Raw genomic sequence first — 19,273 nt, 5'->3', positions numbered from 1 at the left:
AAGTTCATTTGTATCATTTTTTTTTAGATTCCACATATAAGTGATATCATATGTTTGTCTTTCTCTGACTTATTTCACTTAGTATGATAATCTCTAGGTCCATCCATGTTGCCGCAAATGGCATGATTTCATTCTTTTTTTATGGAAGCCACAGTCTTTTGTAACCTAAGCTTGGAAATTACAATGCTGTCACTTCTGCTGATACTATCAGTCACAGGCCAACCCTCCTACAGTGTGAAAAGGAACTACCTAAGTGTGGGAATATGAGGAGGTGACAGGTCTGGGGGAATGGAAATGGGTAGAGGTTTGGAATATAGGAGAGCTTATTAGAGGATGAAAGAGGAGTATGAAGAATCCTGGGCTAGAGATGTAAAGCCCGAATTTTTAAGGACAAGTACCAAACCTGGGGATGCTTGATCACTTTTCTTTACGCTTGGCACCAGGCACGCTTACCAGCTTACTGTTTCCAGATCCACAGATCCACAAGGCAGATAATTAAAGAGTTCGGAAAGTAGGGCTGCATGGAAAGAGGAAAACAAAACATTTAGGATAATACAGTGTAAAGGGAGGAGAACTGAGGAACAATTTAACATGTACTTTTTGTTTGCTGTGTGTCTGTTGTTTGTGTTACAGTTTGCACTTTGTTTCAAACAAACCCGCTGTTAGAAAACTTGAATTTCCCACTGAGAGCTGGAAAGGGCTCCAGAAATTCTGTAATTCATCTCCTTTATTTTGTAAATAAGGAACATGAGGCCCGAATAATTTCTTAGTTTACAAAAAGGTTTCTTGAACTCATTATAGAAAAGAATTTTCTAAAGCAACTTTTCTCAAAATTGAGTAAGACCCTTTTTGAAAGAAAAACATTTTTAAGATCTCCAGGGTTGGCTTAGATTATTATGGAGAAATCTAGGTATCAACTTCTTCTATAACTATAAAAGCAAAGCACATTTACAAATTAAATACCAACCAAATGTCAAATCATAAATTTCCAATCAACATTCATTTAATGTGCCAGATTATTGTTTGTCTGAGATGAAATTGTCTTTCCTGCGGTAGCCTCTCCCATCCTGGATGGTTATTCTTTCCATCTCTACTGGATAATTCCAGTCAGCCTGCAGAGAAGCCATTTCTCATCTAAAAGACACAAATGAGGACTTCCCTTGAGCCTCCACCCCTCCCCAACTGCCGTCCCATTCCTCCTCCCTTTCATAGTGTTTAATTCCTCATGAGGGTTGTCTGGAGTTCTACTTCCGCTTCCTCTTCTCCCATTTTCTCTCCTTTTTTCTACCGTTTTATTGTAAGATAAAACATAGATACAGAAGTCGTATAGAACAGATGGATAGCTCAAGGATGGATAGCTAAGGTGAACACCCCTGTAACTACCACTCAGGTCAAGAAGTAGAACTTTACCAGCCCCAGAAGCTGCTGCAGGTGCTCTGTTCCAGTCATTGCCTTCTCCTTCTCTCCAAAAGTAACCACCAACATCACCTTCACAGAAATCACTTCCTTGCATTTCTTGTTTTATCATGCATGTACATTCCTAGACACTACAGATTGAGAGTTGCTCATTTTTCTACCTCTAGTTCCCTCTGCCATCCCTTTCTTGTCCTTGAAGTTCATCTATTGAAGAACCCAAGACTTTTGAGCTGTAGTTTTGCACAGTCGGGGGCAATTCAGCATGCTCCTCTGTTCTCCATATCATCTGCAAACTGGCAGCTGAGTCCAGAGGCTTGATCAGACTTGGGTTCAGTCCTTTCGGCAAGACAAGTGGTGGTCTTACCTTCCATCAGAAGCGCATAAAGTCTGCTTGTCTCACTCCAGGTGATGTTAGGAGCCATTAATGATTATGTCCTAGATCCATTAATTTCCAGGGAGTGGCAAATGGTGAGACGTTAATTCTATCATTTCTTTCTCCTTTATTCATTGGAATTGATGCTCATTGCTTAGGTCCATTAATGTTTAGTGGGTAACAAAATGGCAATAGTCTAATTCTATCATCATGGTGGGTTTTTGTTTTTGTTTTTTTTCATTTATTAGTTGGAATACTTATAAAGAAATGCTTCCCCTCATCTACTCTTTGGATGCCCAGTGGTACATTTCATAAAGAAAAAGCAGGATAGATGCTTGGATCTTTCCCTTTTTTTTTTTTTTTTTACTGGTTGATAAGATAACAGATTGATTCCTTATTAGCCACTGAAGTTTGCTAATTAATTGTTAGTTTTTTAATAGCATTATAGACTCATGGATATCAATTGGTTGTAATCATTATTCTCATTGTGGTTCAGAGTCCCATCTTTGGCCCATGGGAACCTCTTCGAGTTGGCTCCTGGTCCTTTTGACATGATCCTAGTATAGTCATCCCTCCGTATCCATGGGGGTCTGGTTCCAGAACCCCCGAGGATAGTAAAATCCATGGACGCTCAAATCTCTTGTATAAAATGGTGTAGTATTTTCATATAACCTATCCACATCCTCCCAGATACTTTAAATCATCTCTAGATTACTTATAATACCTAATGCTATGTAAATAATTATAAATACAATGTAAATGGTATGTAAAAAATTGTAAAAATAATGTAAATGCTATGTAAATGGTTGTAAATACAATGAAAATTGCTATGTAAATTGTGTGGCAAATTCAAATTTTGCTTTTAGGAACTTTCTGGGATTTTTTTTTTCTAATATATTCGATCTGTAGTTGGTTGAATCCAAGGATGTGGAACCTTGCAGATACAGAGGGTCCACTGTGGTCTTTAATATCTCCCTTGCTCTCTGAACTAGAACCAGCCTTTTTTCCATGAAGCTCTGGTTTCTTTTAGTGGGAAATAGCATTGCAGGACCACAATCTAAGTAGTAGAAATGTTCAGACAGAGCTAGGAATTCATGTGTCTGTGTTGATAGTTCCAATTCAAATACATGACCACAGGGTTTTTCCTTTACACTGTCTAGATTGTATCCATATCTCCTTTCTTCCATACTGAGAATCCTGGTTCTCAAGGGCACAGTGGATGTAAGAATTAGAATAGAACATAAGTCCGGATTTACTTTATTCCACATCACACACATAACAGGCTGAGCATTCAAATACTACATACCACCAATACAGTTTCTTAGAACAATTAAAATTTTTTGCACGTGCCCTCCTGTTTTTACAGTTATATCTACATTGCCTGGGCATGTACATGTAACCAACACCTACTATATTCTCTCACTTTGTTTGTTTGTTTGTTGTTTTTTGGCTGTGCCCTGCAGCACGTGGGATCTTAGTTAACTGACCAGGGATCAAACCCACGCCCCCTGCAGTGGAAGCAGGGAGTCTTAACCACTGGACCGCCAGGGAAGTCCCTATGTTCTCTCACTTTGAACCCTCATTTGGTCTTAGTTCAACAAGTCACTATTTATTGCTTGTTACCAGTCCTTATGTCAATGCCTCTCTAGTTATCTGGTTGTCAGAAGCTTGTTCTCTAGAAAATTTCTCAGGAAGGGCTCATGAAAACAGTATTCCTTGGTTCATTTTCTTTCCTTGACTATCTCAAATATTCCTCTGACATAAAGCATGGCTGTCCAAAGGGCAAATGATAATCGGAAGATAATTTTCCCCTTTTTACCTGGATGTCCAAAGGATGTTTTTCTTTCTCTTCCATAGTTCCCTTCAAAAGTTCAACAGTTTTACTAGAATATGACTTGGTGTTGGTTGTTCTGGGTCTTAGTTACACAGTGTGCTTTTTCAATTTGTCATTTCACATCTTTTAATTTCAGGAAACTTTTCTGGAATTTTAGTTTTAGTATTTGTTCTCTTTCCTTGCTTTGGGTTATTTTTTAGGGACTTCCATTTTGCATATTGAATCTTCTTTGCCTATCTCCAGTATTTGCCCGAATCTCCTAACTTTGTTTGATATCCTTTCTTTTTGTCTTTAAACATTTTCCTCACTTCCACCTTCTGTTTCTCTTAAGGCATACTCTGTTATGTTTATTCACTTTGTGTTCCATCTAGTTGAGTCTTCATTTCTGAAATGATTCTTTTTTAAAAGTTTCTACTTCTTTCCTGAATTCTGTTGCCTCATTTTTGAGTTTTTCAAATGCTGATTCATTTTGTTCTTTCCTGTTTTTTATCATTTTCTACTGTCTTTTTGCTTAAGCTGAAACATTGGGTTGGCCAAAGGTTCGTTTGGGTTTTTTCATAATATCTTACGGAAAAACCCTAACAAACTTTTTGGCCAGCCCAATAGACGATTACAGTTTTGATCCGTTAGCACATCTTTTTGGCAAGCTTTCACTATCTGTAGGGTTGTTGTACTCCTGACTATCCTTTTATATCCTTTTTCCTTATAGTAACTTTGTGTTGGATTTGCCCTCCATACTTTTCTGTTGTTCATTTTTATGAGAGTTTTAGTTTTCCTGAACTTTCTGGAAGAAGCTTGGTGCAGATAACTTTTTCTAGCAACACAGAGCTTCCTCTTCTGCTCTTTTGGTGAAGTGTTTAAAAATATTTCAGCTTACATTACGATTTCCTGGCTCTGCTCCCCTCCCCCGCTGGACCTTCTCTTTCCTTGTACGTGTCATCTTCATCCTCCCTAGTTTTGATCCCATTCCCAGCACTTTCTCCCCAGTAGGGGCTAGATCTTCCAGCCGCCATTGGCTTTACATTCCATCTCGGAGTAGAAAAATCCTTCCAAGGTTTCAGCTACCATTTTCAAATTGGCCTGCTTTCCAGCTGAGTACCTGTTAGCTCTTGGGGTTCTCCTGTTCCCAGAACTGTTAGATGCCCTGCTGCCACTTCCCTCTCCTTTCTCTACACAGACACTGACACCAGGGGGGCTTTGTGACCCCTGCTTGTGTTTGGGGGTTCATAGGACAACCTGGTCACCTCGTTTCATTGTAAATGTTGCCCATGGCTTTTGTAGCTATTCTGTCTGTAATTAGATTCTAAAACTAGGCTGTTACCCTCTTCCCAGAGCCTCCCATTCCCTCTTGAACTACTGAAGCCAAATCCAGCCTCTGTACCCCGATACCCAATTATATCTCGGAGACAGAGTTTTGGGTGAAGTAGAAAAGAAGAGCTTTATTGCTTTGCCAGGCAAAGGGGGCCACAGCAGGCTAATGCCCTCAAAACTGTATGTCCCGACCTGGAGGGAGTAGTGAGGAGTTTTATAGCAATGGTTCAAAGAGGGCGTGATCAGCTCGTGGACCTTCTTCTGATTGGTTGGTGGTGAGGTAAGCGGGAGCCTGCATCACCAGCCTTTTGGTTCCAGCCAGTCTGGGGTCTACGTGCTCGTGGGCAGCAAACAGTCAACTTCTTCCACCTGGTGAGGGTTTCAGTGTCTGCAAAATAGCTCAAAGATACTGTTATGTGTATCCCTTGAGGAGGAACCAGGACCCTGCCCCAAGGCTGCGCTATTGTTTCCTGACTACTCCTCCCTTGTCTCTGCATCCGGTGCCTTCCCTGATTAGCATCTGTTTGAACCTACCCCTTGGAACTCAGGGAAGGTCTTGGAGGCTGAATGAAGCCTATTTCCTGTAATCAAGAAATGGGGGGACACAGGAAGGCTTTTGTGCCCAGGAGCCACACAGGGTCCTGCTCGGTTTCACTACTGCAGTCAGCTTTGCCCTACCATCCCCCAACCCCCCTCCCCACCCTGGAACTGCTCCGATAAAAGTCAGCAATGACCTTCACTTTTTGTTAGATCTCAGCCCTGCCCCCCCGTTTCTTAGTAACGCTTGGTACAGTTGACCTCACCTTCCCGCCTAAAACACTTTCTTCTTTTGGTGTCCAGGATACCACACCTCTTAGTTTTCTCCATCATTGGCTGGTATGTGTCATTGGGGGTACGATTAACCTCATTGAATGGACGAGGGTTAGGGAAGCCACCTAACTTGCCCAAGGCACCTGGCTAACTAGCCAGGATCAATTGCTAAATATTTCTTAAGCATCTGTGATATGCCTGTCACTGTACTCGGCACATAAACAGTAATGTCTGCGCTCGGGAGGAGCTCACACTGCCCCTGGGCAGGAGAAGAGAGCGCTTGAAACTATAGCGAGTCTGTAAGTGGTAACCAGTGGCTGGGAGAGGAGATCCAGGTGGGCTAGGGAAGTGAGGGAAAGCGTGAGAAGTAGGATTTGGCCTTGGAAGATGGGTAGGATTTGAACAGGAGATGGGGAGGAATAGTGGGGACGAGATACGGTTTAGCAGCTCAGGTGAGGTCAGGGCGTAGAGGATCCTGAAAACGAGGCCCCCAGAGGCTGGAGAACTCCTATGGTCTTGAGGCCCGTGGCCCCCTCTAGCCACCACCTCCCTGCCTTGTAGCCTCACACAGCCTCATTTCCAAGTCAGCTTCTCCATCCCTTCTTTTTCTCGAAGTCCTCTCACCGTAACCCCAAGGAGCATCATGTCAACCACCCTCACCAATATCCTGAATTTCTTGGCTTCTTTATTCTCCTCCATGCACGGCCTGAAAACCTCCAGCCTGAGGTGAGTGCTACACCCAGGCCACTGGGTTCTACCACGCGGAGTATTAGGGGTGTATGAGGAACACTGCAGATTGATTGCCCTCGGTGTCAGGTGACCCCTTGACCGAGGGGGTCCTCCTCTCGGCTCCCAAGCAGCCTGTTCGACCACTACCAGCCACTTCTCACAATGCGTTACCCTGGTGGGGTCCTGTGAACTCCCAGGGCCCTCGTATCTAGCGAAGATGCCCACAACCTGCCGGGCACCTGGCTCGCAGAGGTTTCAGTAAATGCTTATCACAAATACATAAATGATTCAAGGGTCCATGGGGTTCCTGATCTGAGAGGTACACCAATTTAAAAAGCCCACACTAGGGACTTCCCTGGCGGTCCAGTGGTTAGGACTCTGCGCTTTCACTGCCGGGGATCCGGGTTCGATCCCTGGTCGGGGAACTAAGATCCTGCAAGCCGCACAGTAGGGCCCAAAAAAAAAAAAAAAAAAGGCCCACACTAATAGGGTGTCAGGAGAGGAAGGATGCTGGGGGTGGACCGAGGAGACGGGAGTAAAACCCAAAGACGCAGTTTCACACGATGAGACGGCACACAGGCTAGAGGTGCATTTTCTCTTCCTGCTGCTTTGTGACCTTTCTGCTTTCCCCTCCCCTTTTGCCCTTTGCTAATCGCTAGTTTATTTCCCCCTTTCTGGGCATTCTCCTTCCTCACCAGTCCTGTAAGAATTGGGGGCAAATGTTGGGAAGGGACCTGAAGAGAGTTCATAAGTAGAGAGATTTTTACCACCATCGTCATCATCGGTGGTGGAGATTGTGGTGGTGTCCTTAGGAAACCTCACATCAGATGGGTATTGTTCTCTTACTTGTAAATTCCCGTTCTTGGAAATTTGGCAGTCTTGGACTAACAAGGGTCCATTTGGCAGCTCAGGAGATGAGGCCAGGAGCCAAAATCTCAAACCCAGCAGAGACCAGGCATGGTTTCACCACGCCCATGTTAGCTCATCCCAAGATGTGTGTGTGTGGCAGTGCCACTGGGATCAGGTGGCCCCTTACGGAGGGGGGTGGACTGTGCAGGAAGAGGTTGAATAAACGGAAGCCCCCAACAAGTTCCTCCATCCCACTGAGTATATCAGAGGCTACAAGAGTTATTTATTTGAATTAACACCTAGGAAGAAGTTTAATCAGGCAAGGGAATGGGATGCAAATCAAGAGACAAAAACATGTGCTTTTTTTCTTCTCCATCTATTTCCTTTTCCTCTCATTCTCTTTGTCCCCAATTTGAGAAAAGTCACCCCAGACTCCCTGCTGTTCCCTGGATAAGTATCAGGTCTCGAATGCTTCCTCCCCCGAGCAGATTAAACTAGGTGAGTAAAGAGAATCTTGCCTCAACCAGAAGCAAGGCCGACGTGTCCTTATTATCCCTTCCCCACCCCACCCACAGTGGGACATTCCCTGTGGGAGCCTGGAGCCCTCAGGGGAGGCGCCCACAGGGGCTGCTGTGGGCCAGGCTGAGAAGCCATCCCAGGGAACACGGTGATATCACAGCTTTCCATAAACACACTTGGGGACTTCCCTGGCGGGCCAGTGGTTAGGACTCGGCGCTTTCACTGCCGAGGGCGCAGGTTCGATCCCTGGTCGGGGAACTGAGATCCCACAAGCCACGCAGCGCGGCCAAAAAACAAAAAACAAAAAAAACACACACTTGAAATTCTGTTTCCTGAGTCACAGCTGAGGTCTCCCCCACCTTAATATAAGTTCAAGATAACAGCACTTAAGATACAGTTGAGATACAGCTCCGCTGGAAATTCTAGATCACTTGAGATTTTGTGTATTGGCTAACCCAAAACTGTCAGCCACGTACAAGGGAGGTACCCCTTCCTCCCTTAAAAGTTTGATTTGGTTGACAGTACACAGAATACCAGGCCTGTTTTCTAGTTGGAAAGGCAGCACTATATACATATGTTGATGGAAGGGAAACAAGTCTGTGGGCCACAGACAATTTCGGGGAGTGAGTTAAGCTAACTTGTGTGTGTCACTGTTGACATAACACATGCAGTGTGTGGGGGGCGTCCTAGGCACTGGGCATGTGGGTGCAGAGGGCCCGGGGCTGGGCTAGGAATCCAGAGACCCGGGTTCTAGCTTGAGCTGAGCCACTCGCTAGTGCCGTGGCCTGGGGAAGCCAATCTGAGCTTCCGTTCTCTCATTTGACGTAAAAACCGTAGTTGCCTGTTGCATAGGATTATAGTGAGAATTAAGTGAACGATGTGTGAGCAGAGACAGCTTGTATAGAAACTAAAGCCCTGTACAAATGTAAGATACCGAGGAAGTAAACAAGCCCTACATCCAAGAGTGAAGAAAACCAACATTTTTATCATCAACCAGATGGTATTATTTGTGCCTTTGTTTGGCTCTTCCTACATCAAATACGTTTTGTGGTGGTTGTTGTTGTTTTTGTTTTGTTTTTAATTTTATTTTTTTAATTGAAGTGTAGTTGATTTACAATGTGTTAATTTCTTCTGTGCAGCAAAGTGGCTCAGTTACACACATATATACATTCTTTTTTATATTCTTTTCCATTATGGTTTATCACGGGATATTGTATATAGTTCCCTGTGCTATACAGTAGGGCCTTTTGTTTTTTATATTAGCCTCTGGGGCAAAAGAGAAAGCAGACCCAGTTTCCCCTCCCAGGTTCAACACACACTTTCCTGGCAGGCTCGCTGTTTCTAATCGAGGGGCCAGCCATGTCCAGCAGGCTGATGTGAAAACTGGCAGCACAAAGGCACTTTAAACAGTCATCGGCAGCACATCACTGAACACACTGTGAAGGCCTGGTGTAGATACAGTCACGGATGAACGCACTCTCATTCATTTACTATATGTATTGAACTTGGATGCTTTCATGCCACATCCACAGAGTTGAGTTGTGACAGAGACCATATGGCCCACATAACCAAAAATATTTATTCTCTGCCCCTTAGCAGGAAAAGTCAGTGGAGCCCTGCCCTCGATTGTATAACCACAAGCTTCCAGTAAATATCAAAAAAAGCACTCCAGCACGCTTTTGCTCTCCAAGCCCTACAGAGAGGATCTCTTGTGTGATACAGTCACAGATGAACGCTAGAACCCAGGTCTCTGGATTCCTAGCCCAGCCCCGGGCCCTCTGCACCCACTTGCCCAGTGCCTAGGACACCCCCTGCTCACTGAACGTGTTATGGCAACGGTGACACACACACGTTAGCTTAACTCACTCCCCGAAATTATCTGTGGCCCACAGACTTGTTTTCCTTCCTTCATCTGGTGTAGATACAGTCACAGATGAACGCTGGAGTGCAAGACTTAAAATTCCAGCCGTTTACATTGTCTCATCACATTCTACTCACGCCTCAAATAATACCGTGGGATTAGTTACTCCTGCCATCGCTGGTCAACCAGCATTGCTGACAGGGCCAGATGTGGTGGAACTGAACATCAAAAACATTTTTCAGACACAAAATTCTGTGAAATATGTAATATATTATTATATACTCTATTATTACAATATATATATTATGAACACAGCAATATATTAATATACATTAATATATTAATTAGAGTATTTATATAAGATTTCTCCCTAACATAACTAGCAATGCCCTAGAGCAGGGGTTGACAGCTACAGACCCACAGGCCAAATCTGGCCCACTGTTTGTAAATAAAGTTTTATTGGCACACTCATTCATTTACAATATGTATTAAGCTTGGATGCTTTCATGCCACATCCACAGAGCTGAGTTGTGACAGAGACCATATGGCCCACATAACCAAAAATATTTATTCTCTGCCCCTTAGCAGGAAAAGTCAGCGGAGCCCTGCCCTCAATTATATAACCACAATCTTCCAGTAAAGATCAAAAAAACGCACTTCAGCACGCCTTTGCTCTCCAAGCCCTACAGAGAGGACCTCTTGTGTGTATGTGCTGTGTCCTGGGCTCCTCTGTCAAGACACTGACTCATTGGATGGTTACTGTGTGTTTGCTTGTTCCCTTCCCTCCAGACTGGGAGCTCCTTGAGGGCAGGGCCTGGGGTTTATTCCCATGTCCATCCCCACTCCAGCCCAGGAGGGGCTTCCTAAGTCAAGGTTAAGGGGATGCAGTCCCTCATTACCTTCTCAGAGCCTAGAATGTGCTCAGGGAGACAGACCAGGAACAGCCTTAGAGTCTCAGCATTAGTGTGATGAGAGTCACAGGGCGGGCGAGGCCAGAGCATCCTGGAAGCTCTTGGAGGGCCCGAGAAGCACATGCCTGAGCTGATTCTTGAAGGATTCACCGGGCAGGAGGAGTGGGGGCGGGGAGTCACACAATGAACGGCACATGGAAAGGCCCGCAGGAGAGGGGCAGCAGACGTGGTTCAGTTTGGCTGAAGTGTGGCTCTCGGCAGTGTCTGGGCATCGCTTTGGGTGGTGGATGCCGCAGAGGTGATGGCAGCGCTGGCCTGGCTGGGTGCTGTGGTGGCTGGAGTCTAGCCAGCGTGGAAGCAGCTGCAACTCTGCCACTTACAACTCTATAAACATGGGAGTTTATGCCAGTTCATAGCTTCTCATCGGCAATTTCCCAAAGATAGAGCAGTATTTCCCAGCCTTGGGATCTGTGAGTTACACAGTCAAAAGGCCATGTTTCATGCCAAACACTAGCACGTAATTAAAAGGAAACATACAAATGTTGGTACATGTGCCCTGTGGTCTTTGGTCCCCCAAATCTTTGACCCGGACTCAGTGTGGGTAATCAAGAAGCTGGTGATGATAAAAAGGACACATTTAAGAAACACTTAAAATTTCTTAAAACAAATGTCAGTGCTGTCCATCGAGTGATGAATGGATAAACAAAATGTGATGTAGCCATGCAATAGTATATTATTCAGCCACAAAAAAGAACAAAGTACTGGGACTTCCCTGCCGGTCCCAGTGGTTAAGACTCTGAGCTTCCACTGCAGGGGCCGCGGCTTCGATCTCTGGTCGGGGAACTAAGATCCCACATGCCGCGTGGTGCAGCCAAAAAAAATAAATAAAAAATCTTAAAAAAATAAAATAATGAAGTACTATTATATGGCTACAACATGGATGAACCTTGAAAACATTCTGCTGAGCGAACGCAGCTGGACACAAAAGGTCGCATATTGTACGATTCCATTTATGTGAAATAACCAGAATAGGTAAATCCATAGAGACAGATGCAGACTGGTGGTTGCCAGGGGCTGGGAAGAAGGAGGAAGTGGAGACAACCATTTAATAGGTCTGGGGTTTCCTTTTGAGGTGAGGAAATGCGTTGGTACTACAGGGAGGAGGTGGTCGGTCACTCAGCATTGTGACTGTACTAATGTCACTGGATTGTTCACTGTAAAAATGGTTGATTTGGGGAATTCCCTGGCGGTCCAGTGGTTAGGACCCGGTGCTTTCTCTGCTGAGGGCCTGGGGTCGATCCCTGGTCTGGGAACTAAGATCCCAGAAGCCACATGGTGCTGCCAGAAAGAAAAAAAAAAAAGGTTGATTTTATGTTATCTCAGTTTGCCTCAGTTTTTCAAAACTGAAAAAAAACATGGCCTAGGAAGGAAAAGAAAATGTAGGTATACTGTTCTTGACCGTTAAATTCACTAAATAATAATGATGTTTAAATTTTTTTTAATTAATAAAACATTTGGGATTAACATATATGCATTACTATATATAAAATAGACAATCAACAAGGACCTGTATAGCACAGGGAACTCTACTCAATATTCTGTAATAACCTATATAGGAAAAGAATCTGAAAAAGAACAGATATATGTATGTGTATAATTGAATCACTTATCTGTACACCTGAAACTAACAACATTGTAAATCAACTATTCGCCAATACAAAATAAAAATTAAATTTAAAAAAAATGTTTAAATAAGCTATAAGGATATATTGTACAGCATAGAGAATATAGCCAATATTTTATAATAACCTTAAATGGAGTATAATCTATAAAAATTTTGAATCACTATGTTGTACACCTGAAACTAATATAATATTGTAAATCAACTAGACTTCAATAAAAATAAATTAAAAAATTTTTTAAATTAATGAAACAAAACTCAGTAGTGAACCGGCAGCTCCTGAGGTTCTGAGTGGGATGTGGGGACTTGAGCTGATGACCCTCCTTTTGCTCGCCTCTCTGATAGAAGTGGAGAAGACCCGATGCCAGCATGAACGAGAACACATCCTCGGGGCGGTGGACCCCCAGCGCCCCCGGCCTCCGGGACTGTTTGTTCCCGAGTGTGATGAGCACGGACACTACGCGCCCACCCAGTGCCACGGCAGCACTGGCTACTGCTGGTGTGTGGACCGTGACGGCCGCGAGGTGGAGGGCACCAGGACCACGCCCGGGATGAGGCCACCGTGTAAGTCAGAGGACAGTGCTGGAGACAGGAAGTCTCAGCACCTGCAAGCATCGCTGGGGACCCTTGCCGGGGACCCTTGCCAAAGGTGCAGTTGGCACTTTCTGCCTGCCCTAAATCCTGACCTGCTCCACTGGCTCGGAGCCCGTCCCTCCCTCCCTTTCTCCCCTCTGCAGCCCCCTTTTCCATCTCCCCATCACTTGCCCACCCCCACCATCTCTCTCCCCACTTTCCCTCTCCTCCCTCTTACCCTTTCCTCTTCTTTTTTTGTGCAAACCTGTTCTGTGCAAACGATGGGCAGGACCCGCTGCATTGAGGCTGCAATTGGTAGCAGAGAGGGTGTGTGCTCAGGGGTCCCCGAGGTAAACCTTGCAGTGGGTGGCCCAGCGTTCCAGCGGCTCTGCGCTGGCACACAGTGCAGGGATGGGAGAGACCAACCGGAGCCCCTCCCCAGGCATGGAGGGGCTAACTCAGGTGTGGAACTGTTCTCCTCCTGGTACACTTGCCTGACCTTTAGGTACTCGGTCCATTTAGAATGGCAGGAGCTAACAGCCGCAAAGGTTTCTGCAAGATAGTTCTGCGACAGTCCATGACGGTGGGAAGGCGCCGAGCTGGGGGCCAGGCTGTGTGACACTGGACAGATACTTGCCTGAGTCTCAGCATCCTCGGCCTCAACATCGGATTCGAGCAAAATAATCTCTAGGATGCTTCTCAGCTCTAAAGTTCTGTCACAGGCATAGAAAATGGTAATTGTCACAAATTACCAAAATCTAATACAATCAGTCCTTGCCTCTCCATTCTCCATTTAGCTAATAATCATAAACTGATCCCCTACCAGATAGTTTCCCAAAGCTGCTAAGAGGCTGCTGAGTAAGCAGTGATCACTCACAGGGACTTCCCTGGCGGTCCAGTGGTTAAGACTCTGCGCTTCCAATGCAGGGGGGCGTGGGTTCTATGCCTGGTCGGGGAACTAAGATCCCACATGCTGCGAAGGGTGGCCAAAAAAAAGGAAGTGAGAAGTGATCACTCACAAACTTCATTACACCAGCCAGCCAACATTAACTGAGTGTCAGATTGGTGTGGTCAGTGCTGGCAGCCCACAGAGGGAAGCCCCAGTGCCAGCCCCAGAACCTCAGAGGACAGGTAAACAGGTGCAGGGTAGGGAAAGGAACCTTAAGAGAGAGTAGGTGGGCCAGGAAGCACAGTGGCTTGGGGGGTTGCGGGCTAGCCCAGGAAGGCTTTGCAGAGCAGTACCGTGAGAACCAAGGTTTTGAGCAGGGCCAGAGTCAGCTGCGCTGGGGAGTAGGGGTTGAGGAGGCCCATGGTCCAGGCAGCAGGAAAGGGCGGAGAGGCAGGAAAAAAACCACCAGGGGTTTGTGTCCTGTGGGAGGGGAGCAGAATGGAGGTAAGGACATCAGATGCCCCGCTGAGGGGTCTGGATTGGTCCTGAGGGCAGAGGGGAGCCCAGGAAGGGTTTCGAGCAGGCGCTGATGTGACCAGGTTTGTTTTAGAAGAGCTGAGAGGGAGGAGTGAGGCCCTGGTGGTGGGGAGGCGGGTGCAATTAATTAATTGCAGTATTTCTAATTAATCCAGGTGAGAAACGGCGAGGGTCTGACCTGAGGTGCTGGCAGTGAGTTTGGAGGGATAGAGTCCAGAGATATTAAAAAGGTCCACGAGATTGGTTTATATCATTGATTGGGTATAACAGGCAAGATGGACAAGAGAAAAGAACTGAAAATGAGCTCGGTGCTGACCTGGTCTCGTTCTCTCACTTCAGAGAGCAGGAAACGAGCCCAGGAAGGTCCACGACGTGTCCACACGGCGAGTGGCAGGGCCAGGTCTGGGACCCAGGTTTCCCGACAGCCACTGCGTGTTCCTTACCCGCAGCCCAGGCTGCCTGTCCCCTCCTGGGACATTCTCTTGTCAGGTGAGCCAGGAGCTGTGCTGGGCCACCAGGTCAGCAGGTAGGAGGCAAGGCCGAGTCTGAGGGAGGATTAGCCCTGCCCATCATTTCGTTCTGGAAAGCCCAGAAGGCCTGTGTTCCCGTTTGTGGCGTCTGAGACCCTCCCACCCCCGTGGGATGGGGTGAGTGGGGCTAGTCCACTCAGACGGTCTCCTCGAGCATGAAAATACTCAGCAGCTTCCTGCTGGGGTGCGAGCTCCCTGTGGCCAGGGTTTCAGGGTTGCTGCTGTTGCATTGTTTCCGTTCACTGCTGCAGCCCATGTGCAGAGCAGGGCACCGATAGCCAGGTTAGTTCCATTAAGGGGGAGACTGAGCCATTGTTTCTTTCCAGTCGACCTTTAATGTTAAACTCTGGCCCTGCATCATCTTCATCACAAATGCCCTTTGACTGACTGAGGTCTTTCTGCTCCTTGTGCTTTCGGATATTAAATGTGCACGTGCGACGGTGCAGTCTGTGGTGCCATGAAGGTGACGTGACCGGGTGTGGGTGCATGTGTGTGAGTCCGTGCACGCGCCCACACGCGTACGTTTGTGCATTCCTACTGCACGCGGGCCTTACTCACTGCCGTCTCCCACCACCCAGGTCTGAGTACAGTGGCTCCCCCGGTTCACCACGGACCCTCAGTTCCTACCGCCGTGATCCCCCTGCCACCTGGGACCCACCTACTCTTCGCCCAGACCGGGAAGATAGAGCACCTCCCCCTGGAGGGAAGCACCATGACCAAGACGGAAGCCAAGGCGCTGCTTCACGCCCCGGTGAGTGCTGGCCGATGGCACTTGGTGACAATTTCTGCTTCAATGGCCTGGAGCAACGAGCGGGGTGCAGTCAGCCCAGGGACCAGGGCTGGACCCCTGGACCCAGGACCCTGGGTGTCCACCTCTAAATGAGGCCACTGTATTCCTAAGCACCCCCGTGAGGCTCGAGGGTGGGAGCAGAAACAGTAGGGCTTCCAGAGAGACCCCTTTGGTATCTGACCCCTCAGGTGGGCGCGTCATGTGAGTTTGCTCTCTTGTCTGTGAGCATCTGCCAGGTTTGATGTTGCCATCCCTGCTAAATTAGCAACGTGACTCATCTTTCGGCAGCCGCTCAGCTCAAGATGCTCCTGTCTGCCCAGAGGCAGTAAGTAACCAGAGCTTTTCAAAGTTTCAAAGATGCATTTTGTGAGTCGGGGAATTTTTGTCCGTTAGTTAGAGCTCAGACACTTTTGAGGAGCTTTTCTATCTGGGATCCTGACCTCCTGCCAGGAAACCAAACCTGAGACCTGGTGGAGGCTCCTGGCTGTGGACTCAGGGTTGCCAGGGCAGTGGGGCCCGTCAGGGTTCTCTAAGGAGTGAAGAAGTAGTAGCGAGCGGGCTACCAGCTCTTAGAGATGAAAGTCCAGCAGGAATCCTCTTTACCCCTCAGTGCTGGTTGCAGAGCCTGCTTGAAGATTCCGGGTAGAAATGTTACTTTCTTCTCATCTTCCTTTCCCTACTCCCCTGTCTTTCCCACCTGCCCTATTTTCTCTTCCTGCATGGATCTCTACACACCGCCATACCCCCTCTTCTTTTTGACCAGGGAGGAAACATGATCAAAAAAGTCTGCAAAATAAAAATGCTTCTTTTTTAAGAAATTTATGTTATTGAAGTATAGTTGATTTACAACGTTGTGTTAATTTCTGCTCTACAGCAAAGTGATTCAGTTATACATACATATATATATATATATATATATATATATACATACATTCTTTTTCATGTTCTTTTCCATTATGTTTTATCATAGGATATTGAATATAGTTCCCTGTGCTCTACAGTAGGACCTTGTTTATCCATTGTTGTTTATCCCTTTTGTTTATCCATGTAATTGTTTGCATCTGCTCATCCCAAACTCTCATTCCTTCACCCCCACCACCTCCCCCTTGGCAACCACAAGTCTGTTCTCTGTCTGAGTCTGTTTCATAGTTAAGCTCATTTATGTCATATTTTAGATTCCACATATAAATGATGTCATATGGTATTTGTCTTTCTCTTTCTGACTTACTAACTTACTAGAGATGATAATCTGTAGGTCCATCCATGGTAAAAATGCTTTTCAGAAGCCTCTTGCAAAGCAGCCTTGATTGGATTCATGTTCTTCCCCAACACAAAACCCTCTGATCGGTTCCCTTAACCCAGAAAAATATCCAGTTCTTTCCATGGCCTCCGGCTACCTCTCCTACCCCATTCCCTACCACTGCCCCCTCACTCACCGGCTGTAGCCTTCTGGCCTTCTAGCTGGTCCTCAACTCACCACGCACGCTCCCACCTCAGGGCCTTTGCACTTGCTGTCCCTGCTGCCTGGAGTTCTCTCATTCCAGACACTTGCACAGTTCACTGCCGCATGTCACTTGAATTTCTGCTGGCGCATCAGCTCTTAGAGAAACCTGTCCTGGCTGCCCTATCCAGACTGCAGCCTCCACCTACCCTGCTTTGTCTTTCATCAGGCACCCAGCACTACTCGAAACATTGTATATCAGGGTACATGTTCTATGTCTGATGTATCTCTTCCCACCAAGAATATAAGCACAGCAAGATCAGAAATTGTCCGTCTGTTTCATGGAGTTGTTTGTTTCACAGTGGTATTCGAAGATCCCAGACAGTGCTTGGCACTTGAAAAGTATTTGTTGAACAAATGTGTAAGTGATCTTTGTGATTTCCTGTTGCCTCACTGAAGCACACAGCCCTCAAGGGGTAATCATCATTCTTCCTCCGTATCCACTAGCACACACTCCCGGGTAGTGGGAGTGGGTTAAATTCCATGTGAAAGTCGTTTTCCCCCAAGACCAAGGGGAGAGGCTTAAATGCCAAATGAGGCTATGAAAAGCAGGAAATTGAGATGGGATCAGTGGAGGGAGAGTGCTGAAACAACATTATAAATATTCACTGCGTCCTTCCTATCTATGTATCATCTATCTGTCTGTCCTTCTGTGTATGTACGTATGTATGTATGTATGTATGTATCTATCTATCTATCTATCTTTATCATTTAGCTATTTTAACTGTAGCTAATGCCACTGTGGCATTAAGTACAACAATCATCACCATCTATCTCCGGAACCTTTTCCATCATCCCAAACTGAAACTCTGGATCCATCCAATAATAACTCCCTCCTCCCCTGCCAGCCCTTTGCATCCCCTTCTACTTTCTATCTCTATGAATTTGCCTGTTCTAGGGACCTCCTATAAGTGGAATCATACAGTATTTGCCCTTTCGTAACTGGTTTACTTTATTTAGTATAATGTCTTCAAATTTCATCCATGTTGTAGCATGTGTCAGAATTTCCTTCCTTTTTAAGGCTGAATTATATTCCATTATATGGATGTATCACATTTTGTTTATCCATTCATCCATCAGTGGAGAACTTGGGCTGCTTCCACCTTTTGGCTATTGTGAATAGTGTTGCTATGTACGTGGATTTACAAACATCTGTTCAAGTCCTTGCTTTCACTTCTTTTGGATATAAACAAGACCTGGAATTACATGGTAATTCTATTTTTAGTTCTTTGAGGAACCACTATACGGTTTTCCTTAGCACTGCACCATTTTGCATTTCCCACCACCAGAGCACAAAGGTTCCAATTTCCCTACTACCTTGTCAACACTTATTATTTTCTGTTTTTTAATTGTAGCCATCCTAATATGTGTGAAGTGGTATCTCATTGTGGTTTTGATTTGCATTTCTCTAATGATTAGTGATGTTAGCATCTTGTCATATACTTATGGACAATTTATATATCTTTGGAAAAATGTCTATTCATATCCTTTGCCCATTTTGTAATTGGGTTGTTTTGTTCTTATTGTTACTGAGTTGTAGGAGTTCTTTATATATTCTATCAACCCCTTATCAGTTACATGATTTGCAAATATTTCATCACCTTCCATGGGTTGGTTGCCTTTTCACTTTGTTGATTGTGTTGTTTACTGAACAAAAGTTTTTAATTTTCATAAGATCCAATTTATCTAGTTTTGCTTTTGATGTCATATACAAGAAATCATTGCCAAATCCAATGTTATGAGGCTTTCAACTATGTTTTCTTCTAAGAGTTTTGTATTTTTAGCTCTTACATTTAGACTTTTGCTTCATTTTGAGCTAATTTTTGTATATGGTGTATGGTAAGGATCTGTGTTCCTTTATGACATGACTTTTGGAGGGCAAGTGTCTGCTGATAACCCTGATTCTCCCAGTAAAAGAGCATCCTGGTCTTACACTTCTATGGTCCCCAGGGCCTCACTTTGCATTTCCATATACATTTTAGAGTAAGCTTGTAAGTTTCTACCAAAAAGAAAAGAAAAGGAAAGGAAAGGAAAGAAAAGAAAAGAAAAGCCTGCTGGGATTTTGATATGGATACCACTAGATCTTTAACTCTATTTAGGGATATCCTAAACTCTATTTAGTATATCTTAGCAATATTAAATCTTATGATCCATTAAAC

At 45.3% G+C, this 19,273-nt stretch overlaps 1 protein-coding gene across 2 annotated transcripts in view; it reads left to right on the top strand.

Moving 5' to 3' along the window:
• Positions 1–19,273, top strand: part of NID1 (nidogen 1) — a 94,066-nt gene that overhangs the window by 61,672 nt on the left and 13,121 nt on the right. For both annotated transcript variants that reach the window (XM_059899272.1, XM_059899270.1), the window contains exons 13-14: positions 12,640–12,858; positions 15,402–15,574. In XM_059899272.1, the coding sequence (XP_059755255.1) occupies positions 12,640–12,858; positions 15,402–15,574 (392 nt within the window). The remainder of the gene's footprint in view (positions 1–12,639; positions 12,859–15,401; positions 15,575–19,273) is intronic.

This window comes from Balaenoptera ricei, chromosome 16 (genome assembly GCF_028023285.1).
Source record: "Balaenoptera ricei isolate mBalRic1 chromosome 16, mBalRic1.hap2, whole genome shotgun sequence".
In the NCBI taxonomy this organism is placed as follows: domain Eukaryota; kingdom Metazoa; phylum Chordata; class Mammalia; order Artiodactyla; family Balaenopteridae; genus Balaenoptera; species Balaenoptera ricei.
The sequence above is the reverse complement of the archived record's forward strand: the minus strand, read 5'-3'. Positions and strand labels throughout refer to the sequence as shown.